The following is a 21,567-nucleotide window of genomic DNA, read 5'->3' as shown; positions in this document are numbered from 1 at the left end:
AAACACTAGCATTATCCCCCGTGGCCAAAACAACATCCACTATTTAAATGAGAAATGTACAGTAGCTGTAAGGCCTCTAGCATCACAAGAAAATCTAACTACATCGAGCCATGCAGTTATTCTCACACATCTCTAGGCTTCAGCAGCCTATCTGTACTTCTCAGTGTAATGTACATTTCCTTATGAATCCCAGATGCTGCTTGCTTCAGGTGCACTGGGGACTTCCGTGTGTTTCTACACAGCTCCTGCATGTTTTTAAGTAGCAGTCTTGGCATCTGACCGTGGCACACTGCGAAGCGTATTTCACAAGGAAACAAAGCTCTATTTTGATCCTTTAGAAATAACCTCAATTCAATGTTGCAAGAAGATCCAGCTATTTTGATAAATCAGCAGACTAAAATAGGACAAAGTATCAAAGAGCAATTGCAGGGTTCCAGCCAATTTGAAATGCACATATTTTTTAAGATTTTTCTCGAACAAAAGCATATACCATAAGCAGCAAATACATTGTAAAATCTAACAGCTTGTCAAAACACACCCAGCTTTTGTCATGCACTCACCTCAGAAAAAAGACTGGCTGCTTTGTTTTCCCCCTCCCTTTTTATAAACTATTGGCTTCTAACACGTGAGGCATGTTGAGTATCAATTCACTTCCTTTCCAAATATGCTCCTTCTATTGCTTCAAAGGAACAGAAATAGTCTCTTAGCTCTTCCACATATAATTTTTGGCTGACGTTAGCAAAACCTACACATTAAGACAAAAACTGACTGCTTTATTTCAAGCAGAAGGGCTACTGCATCAACACTTACACTGATATTAGTTGAAAATAACATTCACTCTTTCAAAAACCAGTAGCAGTAAGGGGTATCAACAAAATCAGATGTCCCTCTATGAGGCACTCAGCCCCAGTTACTCAACACACAAGCTGAGAAGGCGTACCTGCTTCCATCCTCCAGTGGCACAGTCGTGTGTAATTCCCTGACAGCTCTCGTCATACACTTAACATCTCTGTTTCCAAACATTTCCAAAGCACAAGGAGATCCACGGGGACTTTGTGACCATTCATTTCCCTTCACTCCTTTCCCTTTCACAACGTACTCATTAGGTGGGGAGCTTCTAACGGCCCACACCCAGCCTACAGCCTGTTCTCCTCTATGCTCTTTGTTCCAAGAGGGGGGAGAAGATACAGGGTACATGCATTAATCTGGCAAGCCCCACTCCCTCTCCCCAAGGGACCCACAAATTCACTCTAGTGGCTCCGTACTAAGTTTATATAATGTTGCTTGCAATTGTTCATAGCAGGATTTTCTGAAGTGTTGGTGCAAAACCTAGTTCAACAACCACAGACTTCAGAAAAAGCAAACAAAAGACAAAGCCAAGACTTGCTGAAAACCCCAAACCATTTGCTCATCCTGAATTGCAAGATTAAGTTCTGAGCACATGCAAAAGTCAAGTGCAGGAAAATGCCCATGTATTAGGAGATACTGCTGAGACTTGCCCAAAGACTGTAAATCCCTCAAGCTGACTACTCCCTTCATCAGAATCCAAGGTACGTGGCCATAAGTAACATTAATGCAAACACACCTAAAAGAAAACCATTGTTATAAGACAAGGTTTGTCATTCAGAAGAGCAAGTTAAAAACATTGCTTTGAGAACAAGAAACCCACCCAAGATGCCTCTGGGAACACAGCCACTTTATGTTTGATTGACAAGTTTACTCATTTCCCAGCATCCTCCAAAGAACATACCTACTTCTGCAGATGCACAGGATCCATGAAATATTATCTCAAAAACAACTAGAAAATTCTCGTCCCTTTTGCTGATCTTTTAACTTACACCCTTGTTCTGCAAAGGTCAAACCAGCAAGCTTACTCTCAACACCGAGGAACTGTTCAAGCATCCAAGTCAGCCTAGAGCTTTGTTTTTGAAGACTGAGCACAAAACTTGCAAAGCGTTCAGACCCTGCAGTCATACCTCTGATGTGCTGGTGTTTCCCACGTCTATCACTTCACGTTATCTTATACAGCCTTCCACTCCCATTACGTCTGCAGATACCTCTCCCTGGTTTTTGCCCAGCAGTCTCAGCAGATGCCCCAAACAGATCATACACTTGATGATCCGCGACAACTGTCATTAGCAAATACACAGCATAAAGGGGACAAGATAATAAAAGGTAACTTTCACACTCTTAAAATTAATCTGAAATAAAAATGCAGTTCACAAACATAAACATAACCCTCCCCAGATATTATATACTGATCTTCAGAAACAAAGGTGACTTCACATTCAAAGATTTAAACTAGAATGTTTTTGTTGGGCTTCATTTGCAAGTACAGAGCACAAGTATATCAAAGGACGAATGAGAGCCTTAATTTTTTCCTCTAGTCAGATGGCGATTTCCTTACGTTGGTCAGTGAAAGCAGACTGCATTACAAATCATCATCCATCTTTGACTCATTCAGACAAATAAGTTGTACATTCATGATCTGAGGAAACAGCAACAATCAACTTCATCTTCTGATACACTCTTTATGCTAACACTGCTGGGGCACGTGCCCAAACAATACTGCAATACCATTCCAATCACTTAGGGTCTGCACCACAATTCATCGAAACTGTGAGGATGGAGGAATCTGCTGCAGCAATTTTTGGATCGGACCAGAGCTTTTAGAGCTCCAAGGCAAGCTCTGCAGAGGAGACAGACAAGCTCTGCTGTGTTCTTTCACAGAACATGCCGTGTCTATTCCTCAACCATCCCATGTTGGGGCCAGCTCTTCTGTACCAGTCTCTTCGCTCTAAGATTCCTAGCAGTCAGCATTTTAATATGAAGGCCAGCTTCTACTCAGCATTCGTATTACTCACGTGTTTTCATAATGACACTCCATAGTATAGTATACGTATAGTATAAGTATACGATACTTCACCTTTTACTCCTGTATCCAACTCCCCTTTACATATCCCAAACATCACAAAGTGGAAAAGTATTGTAATCCTATGCAAATGACTTTCCTACAGGCATGTAACAAAGCTGTAGCAAAACCAAAAACAGAATACAGACCTCCGAGTTTCCAGTTTCAGGCACTAGAAACATGTCCTGCCTAATCTCCTTCACGTTCCTAAATTCTGCATACCATGAAATCGGATCTTATTCAGGCTAAGAAATCACACTCTTTCCCACTGTGATCTAAAGCATTACATTTAACACATATATTTTATATCAGTACAAAACCTGGATGTAGATATTCTTATTCCAGTACAGAAGTGGTTCTTCAGTGCAGCTTGTGCTGTGTGTAAAGGAAATTAATCTAAAGAAATCCACTCTTATAAAGAGGGTGACAGAATCCACCTTAAGAGGAGCAGAAGAAGGTAAGTTCTATTTCTCTCTTTTAAAAAAGGTTTCCCTGTGTAGGTAAGTTATTAGCCTGTCATCACCAAATTATTTGACAATCAATGACCGGTCTAGATACGTCAAATCCTTGATAAATGTCTACCCACTGCTGAACGAAAGCAGGATTACAGAAAATAGAGGTGAGAAAAAAAACTGTTGTATCATTTGGCTTGTCAACAGCCTTACATTTATTTCCTTAGGGTATCTTCTACTCTGAGCAAACCAGTTTCAAGTGACTGAGGTAACAGCTGAATAATCTTACTTTCTCAAGTACACCTGACACGAGCCGAATCACTAAATCCTTTACCAAACTCAGAAGCATCCCCTGTGGCATGTTTTTATATTACAAAACAACAGTTATACTAAAGCAAAATCCAAGACACACATTAGAACAGACCAAAGTAACAACTTCCCTTATAAGTTTTTTTAATTACTGAAAAATAAACAAAAATTTAGAATCAAAACTGGACTGTTTTAAATTAGTAATTCGAAAAAACAACAACCTAAACCAAAACCAAAACCACCAAACAAATTCAAGTGATACTGTCTTCTATTTTTGGTGCGTTATGCTAAAACTAAACAGATTTTTTTTCCTCTTTCACCCTTCTCATCCCCAGTGAATTTTTCTCTTTTTTTGTCCTAGAAAAGACTAAGCAATTCCAACAGCAAAAACCAAGCAATTTTTACCCTCTGCTTTCAAATACATGTAATCAAAGCACAGTTAAAAGTTATATTCATTCCAGCAAACCCTTACTTTCACCTAAATATTTTCCTGTCAGAAAACAGTAGCCTAAAAATTTTTCTGTCAGAAAAACTGAGGCAGCTATTACTACCTGTGTGCGTATATAGGACACAAAACACGCCCAACCTCCAAGCACTTCAGTCCCATTATAGAACCACTGCTCCCGCTGCTCACTCTCAAGGGATCCCTTCTGACCTCCCAAGTTTACTCTGCAGTAATTACATGGGTGGTGAATGACCAAATACTGCATTTCCAGGCCTCCACTTCAAGCGCACGTACCAATGTGTCAGCTCTGCAGCTAATTACGGCTCCCCAGCAGACAGCTAACTGCGAGGGCTGCTCCTGTAACTGATCCCAAAGCCCTCGCGTGCTCGAGCAATGAGCTCGGTGCGAATGCCTCGACAGGGGCACAGGGGGAAGCCCGCCATGCCAGGCACGCTGGCATGGCATCGCAGAGCCCCGCTCCCCGTCCCTGAGGCGCCTTCAAGGACTAGTACTGCAGATAAGACATATCACTGCCCTGAAGTCAAGTGAAATCTAGCCCGTATGATCTATGTTTCTTGCACAAGCAGATAAAGGACATAGGGGAGTCTGAAATATCCACGTTTCAGAAGAAACACCTCTAGAGAGGGTCAGAATTGAGCTTTTTCCCTAAGAATTAAGCAGGTGAGCATGCCGATTTTAGTCCTTTTGCAGTTGGTGACTGATCAGCCAAAGCAGGAGCAATTGCCACACTTTTCCACCCTCTCATTCACACCTTCATTCTTGACTGTCCTCTAAAAGGATGCAGGCCAGGCCAAACCAGCCCCTGCTGTGCTGCGTCGCCCCGGGACACCCGGTTTGCTGCCTAGAGGAGCTGGTGTTAAGGAACCTACCAGATCCCAAGTGAAGCTGTTTGAGGGAAAGTCAGGAAGGACCTTACGAATAAATATGATGAAGTTGCACAGCATTTGCTGAATGACATCAGTACGCTGAGGTGTGAACCCAGGACCAACTGTCCCTGATGGCTCTGGACAGAAACAATGCTAGACCAAGTGGCATGTATCACTGAAGGACGTACTTCTGAAACTATTGCATTCCCCCGCCCTTGTGGGACCTGCTCAGGGATAAATGACAGCTGCTCACTGAGGAGATGATCTGGGGGGCTGCCTTTTCCCCAGCTGACAGCTGCACGACAGCTGGCACAAACACTCTGAGGTGGAAACACCATTAAACACGCTGTGCGGTCGGGATGACCAAGCGTAAGCCACCACCCGAGCACCTCTGACAGACCTGCACCACAGCCACCGGACTGACCTGCGGGGACGGACCCCACGGCCCAGCTGCTGACCCCAGGACTCGTCCACGACGCTGAGGAAGAACCGGCGGGGAGGGCCAGCCCTGAGGGCTCCCCAGAGCCTGCCCCAGCCAGACAGGCTTCACACCTGCGCTGCTTCAGCCTCTCGACTCCGACGCAGGCGGGACGCTGAGCGGGAACATCGTGAAAGCGGCTCCGAAGCCGGTGGGGAGAGACAGACGAAGAGAGAAAGGGGGAGAGGGGCCGACGCCGAGCAGGGGCGGGAAGCCCCGGCCCTGCGGAGGGCTTCGGGAGCCGCCGGCTGAGGGGGGCAGCGCCCACTTACCGCCGGGCGAGGCCCGCCCGCGTCCGCCGGGCTCCCTCCGGCGCTGCCCCGGTGCACAGGGTCCGTACCGGGCCGCCCCCGGCGCGTGTGCCGGGAGGAGGCTGAGGGGGCGGCGCCGGCCGCCGGCGCTGCTCACCGGAGGAGCCGCCGGGGCTGGGCCGGCCGCCCCTGGGCGTGAGGGAGGGCGGGAGGGAGGGAGCGGCCGCGCCCCCTCGCGGACCGCGTCGCCCAGGGCGGCCCCGTGAAGGGGGGTCCCGCCCGGCTGCCGCGGGCCCCAGCGGCGGTACGGCCGCTCTCGGAGCGGGGCGGGCCAGGCACGGCCCCCGCCGGAGCCCGCGGGGGCAGGTGCGGCGGGGGGCGCGGCCGCAGGGCCGGACCAGCGCCCCCTGCTCCGGAAAGACAACAGGAACTAAACCCACGGCAGGGCGCGGGGGCGGGCGTGACCCCATGGCACGAACCGGGGTTTCAGCCCCCGCAAAGGTGGCCGGGACCCCGCGGGGAGAGCCCGCCCGCTGCCCGGAGCGCTCGCCGCAGCGCGGTGCGGGGCGACGTGTGGGGCCGAGGCCGTCCCCGCTCCCTCCCTCCTCTCCCGCTCCACCGAGAGGGAACGGAGGGACTACGCGGCCACCCGCGCTCCCCCTCGCCCTGTGTCCCGGGGTCAGCGCCCAGCTCGGCACACCCCGCGCTGCCGGCACCAGCGTGCTCTGGCCTCGCACCTGACCGGGGGGATGAAGGGATGAACGCCGGCAGCCTCTGACGAGCGCCCAGGAACCAAGTGCAGCTCCGCGGGGTTTCTTCTCCAGCCGAAACGGAGAAGTAACTCACCTGGGCATCACCACTGAACGGGCACGGGCTGCTTGCCAGGCATCGGCCCCTCCTCCTCCTTCTGGGTAGCAACTGGTCCAAAGTTTAGTAAGGAGCTCACATCGTCCCTGTTTTCAGCAGCAATCCTGTACAACAATACAAACTCATTTACTCCAGAATGAAAAGGCCCCGCATCTCACAAACATACCCCGTCCTCCCTTGTTTATTCGGTTGTGCTCCATTTCATCAGTGGGCAAGCTGAGTTACTCTGCAATGAGCACAGAAAGTTTCATCAAGGACACATGAACAAATGTAAGGGCTGCCTGACATGGCCTCACCACCACTATTTTGATAGGAACATGTTGCCTGTGGGCAGCCTACAGGGCAAATAACCCCAGCACCTGGCATCACCACAGCACTGACAGCCCTGCATTCCCACTGTTGAGATGCAGCTACATGCTCGGTCCTTACAAAGCCTCCAAGACCATCATAGCTCTCCCAGGCTGATCAGGGAATATCTCAGAGGTAGGGCCTGATTTCTCCTGCGTAAACAGATTCAGGATATATGAAAACAATACCAAGGAAATAAGGCTGAGGAGGTGAATTCATTAAAGAGGCACTTAATTTGCATAAGCCTTGTTCTATATTCTATACAAGTCTAAATACAAGCCTATATTGTTTATTGTGTGGTCTGAAACTCAACATTACCCAGTGAAATTCCCTGTTGTTTCAAGAAACCACTGTGATAAAAAGAATGGCACACGGTTCCAGTCCTCACTGTGGATCTCAAAAATGCATTAACAGGCCCTACTATAACAAACATTTGCCAAACATTTTCCAAGTTGCCCTAGACCAAATGTTGGCTACCAACAATGACATCCTTCACCTGTTTACTCTCCTATCTTAAAGACATTCCAAAAACCTGTAAAACTAGATTTTCTCCCTCTTTACTTGGCAGACAGTCACTGCAATAAATACTGTTTGGTCTCCTTAAATTTCTCCTAGGCAAGTTAATATCCAACATTTGTAAATGAGGAATGATGTGGTATTGTTTACACCTTCAAAATCAAATATAAATGCCAGGCTGCCTTCGCTTCCAGTTCTCAATGTGGTTAAGATAACGCAAAGCTATGGCAAATTATCATACATAAATAGGCAGGCTGTTTCTGGTGCAGTAAGTTGCAAAGATAGACGAATTTAAAAATAATTTTATACTAGGCAAGTGCGTAAAGACAGTGCTTTTTATTATCACAGTTAAAAGGAAACTAGGCTTCAGACTTGTTCCAAGTGAAGAGGACTGAACTGTGCCCCTGCTCGCCTGCCCTGGGAGCGGTGTTCACAGCCCAGGAGATCCACCCTGCACTCCCAATTCCAAAAGGAGAGTGGCTGCATCTGATATTACACAGGGTGGAGGCCAGGAAGTGGGAGCAATAGTAAAGGTTTCAAGGGCAGTGGAAGAATTCAGACCCCTTTGAAAGGGAAATAAAGATATTTCGTTCCTCACCTTTAGTTCTACAATGTGGTATGATCACGTGCAAGTCACAGCAATCCTCCTACAAAATTCCCAGAGGAAAGGGCATGCAAGGCAGGCCACCTCTTTTGTTTGCTCACAGCTGCAAGGAAAGGGACAAAAGAGCATGGTTTGCCCTGAGAGGTGACAACTGCTTTTCAAATCAGGACAAGCTTTCCCTAGGGCCCTGAATAACCCCAATTTGAATTTAATATCTGCTGGCCAGCCCTACAAGGTCCCCAAGAAGAGTAAGGGTGGATTGAACCTCATCTCTGATGCCATGTCCATAGGGTTTACAAGCCAAAATACAGGTTCTGTGTAACAAATTGCTCTTACGTGCTTGTTTAGTTGTTCACCCTTAAAACACTAACTCAGACTTCTTTGTAACATCTTTGGTAATGAGGGCAAAAGCCTTTATGTGCATACAGGGCAAGAACGGGAAGGAAAACTCAAAGCTGAGTACCTTTTGAAGCAGACAGCATAACAAACATTGCAGTGTCTGCTAGCCATGCATTTACCAGTCTCCTTTAGGAAGTGATAAGGAAGCCCATACCTTATGTTCCAAAGGCGGAGTCCCAGGCTTAAACACCAGAAAAATACCACCTGCATTTATAAAAACAGGTAAGTAGCTTATTTCAGCTTAATCACCACGGTGCCTGAAGACATCACTCACTCAGTTCATCAGCTCAAACCTGAAGTCTTAGAGGCAGCTCACTGCAAAAATGTAACTGTTCTGTATACACGAAAGGTACACCTCATTTGAAACATACAGGTAGGATGGAGTCACTCAAGGCTAGGAGTATCTCACGGCAAAATTCATCTTTATTTCCCAGGTATTTTCTAGAGTTGAATATTTTCATTACTTTACTTCTCTTTACAACACCCCAGACTAATTTAGGGTAGAGAATAGATAGTTTTCTTATTTAATAACTATTTGTTTTTTTAATATCACATTCAGTATGTAGTCCTGAGTTTTGCTTTCTAGTCTAATCCTCTGAAAAGCTAGCACTGTAGATGGGTATAACTGTAGATAAGTATGGCTTCTACAGCATAGCATCACGATGAAAATACCACTCTACTAACTTCCTTGTGATTGAACCTTTTACCTTATTTTCCAGGGGGGGGAACTTCCAAGGCAGAGCACACCCTTCCTTTGCATTATCTGACTGAATGTACTTCATGTGTGGGAATTCTTAAAGCTTCAGCAATACATGGATTCTGCTTCCAGTGAGGTCAAGGAGCTGCAGATAAGGAAGCTATGTTTAGCACTTTGGAAAATCCCACACAGAATGAACACCTGATATATTGTAATACCAGCAGACTTCAGTGTGTTCTCTGCATCTCAGAGGTGCCCAGAACAGAGTGTGAGACTCTGCAGCTATTTAGTCTCAGTTTAGAGTAGATGAGCTGTGCTTATCCTAAGTTAATGCGTTTCTTAGGAATAAGGTATTTAACAACATGCATCAGCCATACCCAACAGCCACACTTGTATCCTTGTTGCAATTCCACTGAGAACAGATGCCTCAAGCTCAGTCCCAAGTAGGAACGTGAGCCTCAGCTGTTCTGTAACAGGCCCCTGCAGCTGCTAGGGCAACACAACCTACCCAGGCTAACTATGCCAAGAGTACAAGCAAGAACATTGCTCCCAATACACTCTCTTCCCAGAATTGTTTATTCCTTTGACTTAAATTTTCAGTATACAGGACAGGAGGTCCTTAGGCCATAGTCATGCTCTGCCTCACTTGCTGCTCTCTGTCCTGTTTTGCAGCCCCTTTGAACAGATTTCCAGCTGTGCCAATATCTCCTTTTAACAGCTTGCCATCCTGTAGCAGAGCCAGAGGACAAGAACTGTGCACTGTTCACCTCTACTATGAAAGATGTGCTTGGGCATGCAATTAAAGTAATCTCCCAACTCTTACTTTTCCTCCCTCACAAACATTAAAAAACTTAAGTTTTATATCTGAAGTAGTTTAAGTACTTGATAGCCTCTTTAAGGGAATCAAGGTAACTCCAAAATGCAACAATCATATCTGACAGACATTGAGGCTAGATTTCCAAACTAATTCAGTACTTTGTTAAATTTTTAAGCCAGCTGAAATTATGCACTTGGCTACCAACGGCTTTAGCAGAACATCAGTGCCCAAGCCTACCAAAGAGGCTTTTGGTGTCAGGAGGTAGCATACAAACACGTATGTTTCTTAGGAAGTCTGTTCCCTCTGAACGCTCACACAAATTTAATCTCCCCTCCCGTTCCCTCCTCTCCCAAGAAACTAAGGACACCAATCACAAGTTTACCCAGTCAGCATCACCTGCATGCAACATGTCTATAGTTCACATCTTCATGCTTCAAAGCCAATTTTGCATATATATTCCTCTATAGAGACTCTCTCAAATCACATTATCAGAGAAAAACACCAGCTTTACTACTGGGTTGTTCTGATGGCACCTGCAGTTATTTCCATCTGTTACAGGGAAAAAAAAAAGAACCAGAGCAAGCTGTAAAGTAATAAACAATTTATTTTTTTCTTTACATCAATCTTTATGAAAATAACATCACTTATGTTTTGTGATTCAATTTCTTGTACCGCATATTGCTGATTTCTAACATGGCACTTAAGGGAACATTCACTTAAACAGCTACACAATTTCATGGAAGTGATTAGTTTTCCATTTCGCAGTTAAGCATGACTGAACATACAACTCTGTCAAATTTAAGACCATTCATTCCTGATGTCTTAAGGAAGAAAAAAAGCCTTTCCCTTTCTGCTGAAATATCTTACCGTGTTTACAAAGGCTGAGGGGAAGGGGAGAATCTCTCACAGAAGACACCGAAACAGCAACAGAAAGATCTTTTTCTTGATTACATAGCTGGTAAAAAAAAACCCCACCAAACAATCTGATAACACTGGATGATAACACTTACCTGTATACATGTACAGGTAAAGCTGAAATACTGTGCAGTTTTAATAGCTAGATGTGTAGTGCACCAATTTTTTGCCTATTTAACAAAAGATAATAGAAAGTTTTAAACAAGTAACCAGAAGTTTCACTGGAAAGCCATGCATACGTGTACGGAGATGGAGGAATATTCTGCAAGATATAACTTAGTGGTTTGGTTTACATCACATATACTGGGAACCATGCATAAGGAACTCTTTGCACATATGTGCACCATGTTGAAGTTATAAAATAGTCTTAGCAGTCTTAATTTGCATTAACAGGTCAATTTCCTACTAAGCAGCTGGCATGAGTGTTAAATCCTCATGCGCTGTTTCAGAGGTTTACCCTAAATACAAACACTGGGTATCTATGCAGTTCAGCTCTTGCAGGCCACTGGGTCACACCGCCTGTGTATCTTGCATGTCCCTAACAAGTTACTGCTCTCCAAAGTTACCAGATTAAGCACCACTAGAAAACTAACAGTCACCCAAAGACATTTGCAACAGCAAGGCAAGCTTCCCCTGACGCTGCTTCCTGCTATATGCATCTCATTTTTGTTCTATGCAGACTTCTAGTGGTTAGAGGTTAGATGCCTCTGCCATTTTTTGACCTTTTAACTAAGGCATCAGTAACAATGCTTAAAAAAATGAAGCCAACAGCTCGCTGAGAACTTGAGTTCAACAGCATCAACTCATTTCAAATTTGCAAGCTAACAAAATACCCAGAGACAACATGACTTCCATAAGCTTCCTAACATCCATGTATTAGATTCACATAGTGGCATAAGAAACAGAGCCACTTAGTTTTACTGTACAGTTGGGTAACAACTTATATAATGAAACACAGCAACACACACACACAAATTTAACCATCAGCACAACTGTAAGAAAGAAATGGTTCTGGAACATTGCCGGTCATGTTTCATCAGCTAGAGAACTTCCTGAACAGTTGCCCTAAAGATACTTTTATCTTCACAACCTCAAGACTTCAATGAAACCAGTCTGAAAACAAGTCCTAAAGCCATAGGACTAGTTCATAGAGAAGACTCAAAACCCAGGAATAATAGACTTGTAGGAATAGGGTAGGTACATACTTCTAAATTCTTCACCTTAACATTTCAACCGTTGCCACTGGAAGGAAGATCTTCAGCTTAGAAAGATTTCATTTAACACTTGAAAACAAGATTAAAATGAAAAAAAAAAGCAGACATTACAGATTGATTTAGAGACCAGCTCTTTCAAAACCAAGACAGCATAACTAGAAAATCAGAAAACCTGGTCCCATTTTTATATTCAAACACTGACTGTAAGTAAAAAAAGAATACAGTACATGCAATAATACAAAAAACCTGCCCAATAAACTCAAGTACACAACCAAGAGTAACTAGGGAATAAAAAACCCAAAGTACTACTTACAATATACAAGGTAGGGGACATTTTAGATGACAAATAACATATAAATCAAGATGATCATACCATGCATCCCTCATTGGCAAGGGTTTGTTGGCTAATTAAAAATTATATGTCATATAAGAAGTATACATTTTCTATCAAAAGTAGTCCTGTAAGTTACAACATTCACCACTGATTAAATATTTCCCTTCCAGATAAATTGACTGGTAATATGCTTATTCAGAGAAGGCTACAAATACATTCTCAAAAAAAGTGCTGTGAAACAGAAGCAGGATTTCTCCTGCACACACTTAAGTTTTTATAAAACAATTACATGAGCATACCTGACAAAGAAGTTCTACTTATTCTCAGAAAACCAAAAGACAAGAGATGAAGTAGAAGCTTGATGCACTTGACCGTTCCTGACCACCAGTTTTGGTTTTTGCTAATTAACCACTTCCCCAGAACTGAGCCATTTGCTGCCTAGTATTTGAATGCTAGTTTTATCATGATGCATCCAGACACATTTAAGTCAATCCAACACCATGAAGATCCAACAGCTCAAGAAAGAACATTGCAAAAGTCCAGAGAATAGCCAGCAAGAATGAAACCTTCCTCGTCCTCAGAACCGTTTAAGAGAACTGCTAGTCATCAAATGAGAAAGAACAGCCTCCAGTCACACTTCCACAGGTAGAAGCACTACAGCTGAACACCTCAAATGTTTCCTTACAGCTGTCTTGTAGGATGCGTGTGCAACAGCAAAGGATGTGCTCACAGCAAAGCTGAGCACATGAACAGAATATTGCATTTTTCTGCTGAAAAAGGATCTTTAATTTCTGTGTGCATGCTGTGACCTTTAGGCTTCTTTGATTGATTGATAAATATTTGTTTTAGGAATCCTACCGCTACCACTACTGTACAATAGTTACACATTCATGCAAAAAGAATGCTATGTTTCTTCTTAAAGATCAAGACCTCATCTTATTTTAAGCTCTAAATAGAAAGAAGCATTAAAATAAAAACCAAAAAAAAAAAGCCATCAACAGCTACACAACTAATTAGCTACTAAAACATGGTACTCCTGTGGCAAGCTCCATTCTTCTTGCATAATACCTGCTTTTTGGTTGTGGCTTTTTTGAGACATTGCAATCAAAAAAAGTGAATAGAAATAAAATTGACTAAACAGAATTTGATCTATAAACCCCTTTGCATTAATGAGAATCTTTATCAACACAGCTGCCCAGAAAAGCGTAAATGATATTTGATATCTCTGTTTCAGTATACACTGAACATTCAATGACAAAACAGGTACTTATTTTACCTTTACTTTAAGTACATATATTCAAGTGTTCTGTTTGATGATCCATTTCATGCCACTTCAGGAAAAGACAAAGGAATGTAAAAGTTCTTCCTGTGCTTCATTCCATACTTTTCTAGTTTGTAACCTCAAGAATGGCTAGTTTATTTAAGGACGTGATGAAAGCCATTTATTGAACCAACCTGAAACCAAAAAATACGATGTCCTCCCACATTGAACCTGCCCTACAAAAAAAGATGATTACATCAAAAAAATGCAGAATGGCAATGAAGGTAGTAAACAAGAGCACGGACTTCTCTTACTACTGTTTCACATACAGGCACTAACGGTGCGCTGCAGGAAAACAACTGGCAATCCAGCTGTTTGACTAAACTGAGACAGATATTAAGTGCTCTACATACAATCCCATGAACATAAATGTAAACAGAAGTGTTTGGCCTCCATACAAAGCAATATTTCTGAAAGTGCTGGAGTTTGGAAATCTGTCCTGCATATTTCCAAAAGCAACTAGTTTACATTCTGTTTGACAGGATTAATAAAGTGTTTTGGAGGTTAACTCACTTTGGTCACGATCCCAAAGAAAAGTTTATGTTGAGTAGTTTCAACTATCCTCCTCATCATCACTAATAAGGTCTCTTTTTTCTACACACGTCTCTCGTTCACGCAGGAAATCCTCACGAATGGCTTCTAGTTCAGTTAGTTCAAGACGCACTTTCTCCAGATGATAGGTCCTCCGGTTCCTGATCTGACGTAATGGAAAAGGATTCAGGTCTCCAAAAGCAATACTAGTCAGTTTCCTGTAAGATTACACAACATTAGAAGACAATCATTCATATTTGGTGTCTTTCAAAATCAGTTTTGAACTTCATCCATATCAATATTTAGTACATGGCTGATATCTGTGGTCCCCTTCACATACCTGACAGGTCTCAGATGTTATCAGTATTGCAAGAAAGTTCTATAAATCACTCAGTTTTAAAGCTATTTCAAGTGACAAAGTGTTATCAAATGCTCAACAGTTCGCAAAGCCACCTGCAAACTCTATATAATGCTGTAGCGATTGCAGCCTTGACACCGCTGAACAGAAGACGTAAGCTTGGCTCATCAGAGCCTCACTGGCTAGCCTGAACACTTGGTACATCCAGTTACCCAATTACGGATTGGATAACTTCCTTCGATTAACTCACTGAAGCTCTTCAATCCCAGGACAGTCAGCTCTCAAGCTGTCCAAGATAACGAAGGTGTGTAAGAGACCGGGTAAAGCCGGGGATAATACAAATACAGACAGGATAATACAAAACATGTATAAGCCAAACTTTATGATACAGGGAGAAAGCTCAGAAATTCTACTGTCTGGAGCAAGAAATATCTGCACTAGCGTCAACTCAAGCTTGTCAGGTCACATAGCAAAACACCACAGGAGTATCCATCACCCTTCCAGAGTCATGCTGCATCATTCAGTCACAGCAAAATTAATAACTGATGTGCCTAATCAGTCCAAAGCCAGAGTTAACTGCATTGCTACTGTTGATCTATACCTAAAAAAAACCCTCATTATTTACTAAGGGAAAAGGGGGAACTGGAATTTAACTTATTCTAGTTTAATTATCAGATGAACCTAAATATTAAGAAAATTTGGACAGTTTATTTAAGGCTAAGCTCTCCCTAGGTTTGTACTTTTGAGTGAACAAGAATGATTTCTTGCTATTTAGAAACAGAACGTGTTTCAACAGCTTCTCTACCTGTGTACTATGTTCTACGGTACACAACTTTCCTCTATAGAAAAACCTAGCTAAAACATCCTATAACCTAGAGTATAATTATGCACGTGCCTGTAGATGCTTTTCTCCACTAGAGAGCTTAAACTTAGAAATTCCGTGCAAAATAATTTTCTAACCCATTCAGGATGTCCACGAATTCTGCAAGAATTATCTTTCTGAATTCTTCCTCTACAAGATGACTTTTTGGCCATATCAGTAAAGACATCATTCTACATGCTGCTGCATTGTTTGAATTTCGATGCTGTGCAACTTGTATAAAAAAGGTAAAATAAGAAACCAGGGGGTTTGAGTCACGCCTCGCCGGTTCCAGCAGGCCCATGCAGACCCCCCTAGGTGGCACTACGCCACCGCTCCCAACCACGCCTCGGGAAATGCTCAGAGAACAGAGATTTACAGACCAGCACAGAATATATTTGTGTTGTAAGTATCTCTGATGCACTGAATTCTGTCTTCACCTAAACTCACCTCACCATCTGCCATAGATACCCCATTAGCTCATTTTGTTAACATCAAAGTGAGATCTCTGTGAGCAATATCAGAAATCTTTAAAATAGGTTATTTCAGCACCAGAAAGTTTAGATAGGAGAGCTAAGCCATCATTTCCTTTATGTAATTGGAAAAGGAAGGGAAAGCCATACCTGCAGCTCTGATTAAATATCAAAATTTTGTTCAAATTAGGTAAAAGCAAAAAAATTTAATTTTTTTTTTTTTTCCCTTTTCTTTTGCAACCTTTAGTTTCTGGTGATACTGCTATGGAACTATAAAATAGCCTATTTATTGATTATAAAATATCCACAAATTGGTTTTATTTATTGTTTTCTGTTAAAAATATGTGCACCCTCTTCCCAAAATCAAGTACCTACTGCTCTGTCACTTCCAGATTTGGAATCAGAGTCAGCATTTATTTTGGTCACAAACAGCTGAGTACAACAACTGTCCAGCATTTTTCAAATCAAAGGCAGGAACACTAAAATATAAAGCGCCATGTAACTCCCCCTCAAGAGTTTTTGGAGATTTTTCAGCAGAGGAAGCGACATCCGTTATCAAGACTTTTACCATTTAAATCAGGTGCAGAACATTCTCCCTGCATCAGTCCCAGCAAGCCTTTTTAAGCACAGAGTAAGATTATTCAGTTTTAACTTCTCTCCAGTCAAAACTGAAACACAGGAAGTAAGAACAATAAATAGCTCTTGCAGTAGGAGCCAAAGTATAAGCCTAAATTCATATGGAATTTATTATGGTAAAAACAAACACCTCAGATTCCAGTATATGATTCTGTACTGAATTCAAAATTCGTGAGTTTCAAGATCTGTGCAAAATATATTTTCAGACATTAAACCAATCCCAATATGACTTTTCTTTTTAAGGTTAATCTGCTGATCTATAGTCTTGAAACTAGGAACCTAAAAACTTTAGACCCTAATTTACAAACTGTAATCCCTATGCAAGGACTGAAAGCCAGAAGAGTATCTAATTTGCATTTATTCTCTGCTTCAACATATATCTTAAAGTCAGCTGGAGTTATGTGATATTAGCCTATGCATTAACAATGCACAAGAGATCTAAACCTAAGTGGGTCATAGCTCACATTTTTAGTACTTGAGCCAGGATGTGTTTTTATTTATCATAAAACATTTTATGACATAAGTTGTATCCGCAATGCAGGGTGAGACTTCACCTATGGTTGAAATTCTTAAGTGTTGCTACCATGATAAAACTGCTAAACAAGACCAACTTGGCAAAGTAATCTCAATCACACCTAAAAATTTACAGTTATGCATTCATCACTTGTGCTTTTGTCTCTGCTAGATGAACTACTCATGAGAAATCTTAGTAGTTAGTTTAATCTCTAGTTGCTTGATATCGAAATTAAGATCTAGATAAAAACAAACCAAAAAAACCCACGACAAACATTTTCCATGCCCCACCACACATCTTTCAATTACATGCAAGTTTGAGTTACCCACCTAGCATCAAGTATAGTGCGTGTGAAATATCGAAGGTACTTGAAAATGGACATCGAATCTTGCAGCTTTAAGATTTCCTCTTCTTTGTATTTAAAAAGTGCCAGGGCAAATCGGAATATTACCTGATAAAAATACATACAATGTTTCGTTCTTTATAAGAACAGAATGCACTGATTCTCGTTATTATCTATTACGAACTCAAAGGAAAAGTGTTACTCTTCCTACAGGCTGGATTTCAGCTATCTAATCACACCTCCCTCTACCTCTCTTCCCTGCCCCCATTTTCAAAAGCTGCCAAAAACTTCTGTTGTGGCCTGTAACCAAGACAAGGTGTTCTGCAGTTCTACCCAGAATACAATACTGGGTTTATAGCATACAAATTCTTTGAAGTTTTGAGTTCCTAACTCAGTTGTAGAACAAAGACTGCTGGGCCTGTTGAATGCATTTATTAAGCTGCTTCAGAGCTAAAATTAAGTTTCACTTATTAAACAGGCTGTTTTCCAACACCTTAAGTTTTCCCCAACACGCTGGGGGACTGATGCTGAAGGGGTTTCTGACACCAGTTTGTCAATCAGCTTTGGCATGAGCCGGAAGGATTATTTCCCTTCATTCTGGAAAGGCTTCAGTTGAGTTCTGAACTTCATCAGTCTGCACCCGGCTGCCTTCACAAAATGCCAGAATGCTTAAAACTGATTGGAATCAACACTCAACCAAAATACCACGTGTTAGCATGCTCAGATGAGGCCAACAAGAAATCTAGCTAACACATGGGGTTTTGTCTACTTACTTTATAACTCTCCTGTTCTCTCCAACTGCCTACATCATCTGCTTTAGTGTTATTACTGTGTTTGATTCCAACGATTTTTTTCCTGCACTGATTTTACTGCACAGCAATTTCACAAGTATGAAACACATGAAAATTCTTTTACCCCCATCCCTTAATCTATGAGGTAAGAGCCCAGAGAGTCATTTTTTGTCAGTTGTACTTTACACGTCTGCAGAAATAAAACAAATAGTTGCTGCAGAGACAAGCTAAACATTAGCATTTGGTTACAGCTAGTTGTTACTCCTTTCCAATACTGCTAACTTCTGCCTCCTTCACCTAAGCTTGCTTCTTTATAAGAGTAGCTCTCATTTTGATATAATTACTTAAAACTGATTGACAGCTGCACGTAGGAGTAAACAGCACTGCCTACAGCTTTATTTTTCAAAGGTTAAAAAAAAAAAAGGTGGCTAGTGAAAGGAAAATATTTAGCATTTAGAATTCCTCCATGTAACTCAAGCTTTTATCTTGCAGAACACAGATAAAATGGAAAATGTTTTGACTGGTTATTTATGCACATTTCCTCCCTTCCTACCAGCGATTTTAACTAACAAGATTTTTGTGAAAAAACCTTCCTCCACCCTGCACTCAATAACACCACAGTATTTTATCACCAGGTAACAAATGAAAAAACTTAGCTCATTCACTTCACCTTTGGTCCCTCATATAGGAAGGAGTCCCAGATTTTAAAAAGGATGTCGCTAACCACGCTGTCCACAAATACCACGAGAAACCAGTTGAAAGTTATAAGAGTATAGTCAACTTTGTACTGTTCAAAATGAGCATGCAGTCGTGGAAGCTTCTCACTCATTAAATCCTTGAATACTCGCTGGTCAACCTAAACAGATGACAAATGACATTATTGCTCCCACATTTTCCAACGTACATGCGATTCAAAGCAGGGCTGTTACCAATCTGTGAGTGCGAGTTTTTCAAGAGCTAGCCAGGAAACCTAGGACTGTCTAATTAACTCTTCTAGGCTAGATCCACCCAAACCACACATGGCCACCCCAATGCACACCGCCCTTGCTGACACAACCTTTTGCTTCTCAATCCACCCCCAGTCTCACAGGGCTCCTCACACGCAGATGTCGTGCTCCTACTACAGGTCACTAGTGCTGCAGTGGTGCAGGAGCACTGGAGCAGGGAACAAGCTGAGGAAAGGCTTGGAGAGAAGATGCAGCACATACCAGAGCATCACCTGGAAGCACAGGAGTGCTACAGCAGTGCTCGCAGTGCTGCAAAATGCATTCTCACCCGCACTCTCCCAGAAAGCCCGTAACTGACCCCCCCTCCCAATTTTGAGGAAAGAAATGACAAATCAGCTCTGTCAATGTTGTGAAGCTAATAAAAGAGGGATTAAGGACTGGAGCTCCAAGCAGGTCACTGAGCAGTTACTTCAGTGTTATACTCAGAGTCCTTGTCCAAACAAGGGCCCTGGTGCCTAGAACTCACCTCTGTCAATTCAACACATACACAAAAAAGGCCTATCAGAGAGTTTTAGAGAAAAGTTTTTGACTGGCTGCAGTTTACACGACCAGGCTTTATTTTGGCAGAGCACATACCTGAGATCCTAGCAGTGTCTTAGTATAATAATCAGGAGGCATGAAAACTTCCACTATTGTTACCAGACACCAAAAAGCATCTTCCTGTTCCAAGTACAGAAGTGCAATTGCTACCAGTCTGAAAATAGGGGTTTATTTGGAGAAAAAGATCATTATAGTATCACAAAACGTATCAAGAACAATTACAATAAAGCCTTTGTTTTTGTTCAGCAGAGATAAATATATTAACAGGAGCACATTAAACAGCAAAACTGCTCATGAAGTTTAAGATGGGGCAATGAGATGTCTTCTCAGCCAAGCCAAGTATTTTTATTCCGTTAAATAAGAAAACAGATAAAAGCAAAGTGATCTGCTAGAAGCTATTTTTCCAGGAACTAAAGCAAAATAATTAGAACCTTCCAAGTCCTAAACATACTACTCCAATTCCCAGACTTTTGTCTTTCCTTATTGAAGAGGAGCAAGAACAGATGGTTCTCGCATTTCACACAAAACCGTTTTAAGTTTAGAAAAATCCTTTCTAGCATGTTTACTTTATATCGATTAGATAAATATAAGTAACACTTTTGTCTTTATCTACCATTGTCTTTTGAGGAAAAGAAAAAGCCCTAAAATTTTTCAAAGACTAAACTTGTTCTAAGAATTTCTTAAAGTAGAAAAAAAAAATTACACAGCAGCAGCATTCCTGGATTTCGTGTTTCCAATGAGTATTATGAAAGAAAAAAAAAATCAGAGAATAACTTCATGTTGCTGATTGTTGTTTGAATATGAAAGGTAACCTCCAATATATTTCTCCCAGTAAACTTGTTTTATTTCTGTACGCAAGGGGAGCTGTAACAGCATGAACTGCTTCTGATGTTACACAGCTTAATAAGGTGATCACACTTTAAAAGCTTAAGAGAACCAAAGCAAAGAATCGATATTTAAGTTGCTTTTAACTTCTGCAAGTATACCCAAGTGCAGAATTATTTACAGTAAAACCAAACATAAAACCAAAAGCATCCCAGGAAAAAAAAATGCTGCACAGTAAGTTCGAATTTAGCAAAAAACATTTCTAACACCTAGTCACCAGAGACACGTGGCTCCAAGACTGCAATAGCCGTGTTCTTCAGACATGCCTTGTGACATGCCATATTAATACTGAAAACATATGATTTACCTACAGAACGTAACCACTAGTGATGAATACTCAGAAAAAGAATACTTATTACTACATTATTCACTACCTCTACTACTGCTACCACCACCACCTCACTACCTCTACTACATTACTCACTGCCTCTATTCTACTACTTCTTCACTATAGTTTCAAATGATCAAGCTGCTCTAGTTCAAAAGTCTTTTACCCTATTCTAGTCTATAAATTAGTGCACAAATGGACACCTGTAGTATTATATCATGGGGATGAGGGGGGTGTTAGACTAACATACCTGCTTCAAATAACACCTTCCTTTACTACAGATAGCAAAGTACCAAAACTATTTCAGCAAATGCCAACTCCAATGACTTAAATTGTGCTTAGCCTTGTAACACAAGAATCATCCTTCGATTGATTACTGCAGTTCTTATTGAAGACATCCTGAGGGAAATGCTGAAATTTATGGCCTTAACAGTACAAAAAGCTTTCAAGCATTTATTTCTGCTTGTTGGAAAAAAAAAAGCAAAAACCTAACAAATGCTTGCATGCAAAAGCGGTAAGGTCCCCTACAACTGACAC

At 41.9% G+C, this 21,567-nt stretch overlaps 2 protein-coding genes across 12 annotated transcripts in view; both read right to left on the bottom strand.

Moving 5' to 3' along the window:
• DAPK2 (death associated protein kinase 2) overlaps positions 1–10,403 on the bottom strand; it is a 52,103-nt gene extending 41,700 nt beyond the window's left edge. The window contains exons 1-5 of one of the 7 annotated variants that reach the window (XM_068410363.1): positions 10,378–10,403; positions 9,175–9,309; positions 8,622–8,671; positions 8,063–8,171; positions 6,580–6,704 (exon numbers count right to left, since the gene is read on the bottom strand). The gene's annotated coding sequence lies outside the window, so the exon portion shown is untranslated. Of the gene's footprint in view, positions 1–560; positions 680–940; positions 1,067–1,976; positions 2,130–5,428; positions 5,799–6,579; positions 6,705–8,062; positions 8,172–8,621; positions 8,672–9,174; positions 9,310–10,377 lie in introns of those variants that run through there. The other 6 variants (XM_068410362.1, XM_068410364.1, XM_068410365.1 and 3 more) reach the window with 6 other exon arrangements.
• A 38-nt stretch (positions 10,404–10,441) lies between these two features.
• The window catches only part of TBC1D2B (TBC1 domain family member 2B), a 37,278-nt gene continuing 26,152 nt past the window's right edge, over positions 10,442–21,567 (bottom strand). Inside the window, exons 10-14 of one of the 5 annotated variants that reach the window (XM_068410563.1) lie at positions 19,854–19,971; positions 18,941–19,126; positions 17,466–17,587; positions 14,279–14,514; positions 10,442–10,530 (exon numbers count right to left, since the gene is read on the bottom strand). In XM_068410563.1, coding sequence (XP_068266664.1) covers positions 14,319–14,514; positions 17,466–17,587; positions 18,941–19,126; positions 19,854–19,971 — 622 coding nt within the window. In that variant the 3' untranslated portion in view covers positions 10,442–10,530; positions 14,279–14,318. Of the gene's footprint in view, positions 10,531–10,567; positions 14,515–17,465; positions 17,588–18,940; positions 19,127–19,853; positions 19,972–21,567 lie in introns of those variants that run through there. The other 4 variants (XR_011048987.1, XR_011048988.1, XM_068410562.1 and 1 more) reach the window with 4 other exon arrangements.

Source organism: Nyctibius grandis, chromosome 11, assembly GCF_013368605.1.
Source record: "Nyctibius grandis isolate bNycGra1 chromosome 11, bNycGra1.pri, whole genome shotgun sequence".
In the NCBI taxonomy this organism is placed as follows: Eukaryota; Metazoa; Chordata; class Aves; order Nyctibiiformes; family Nyctibiidae; genus Nyctibius; species Nyctibius grandis.
Note: the sequence above shows the minus strand (reverse complement) of the source record. Positions and strands in the feature narration are given on the sequence as shown.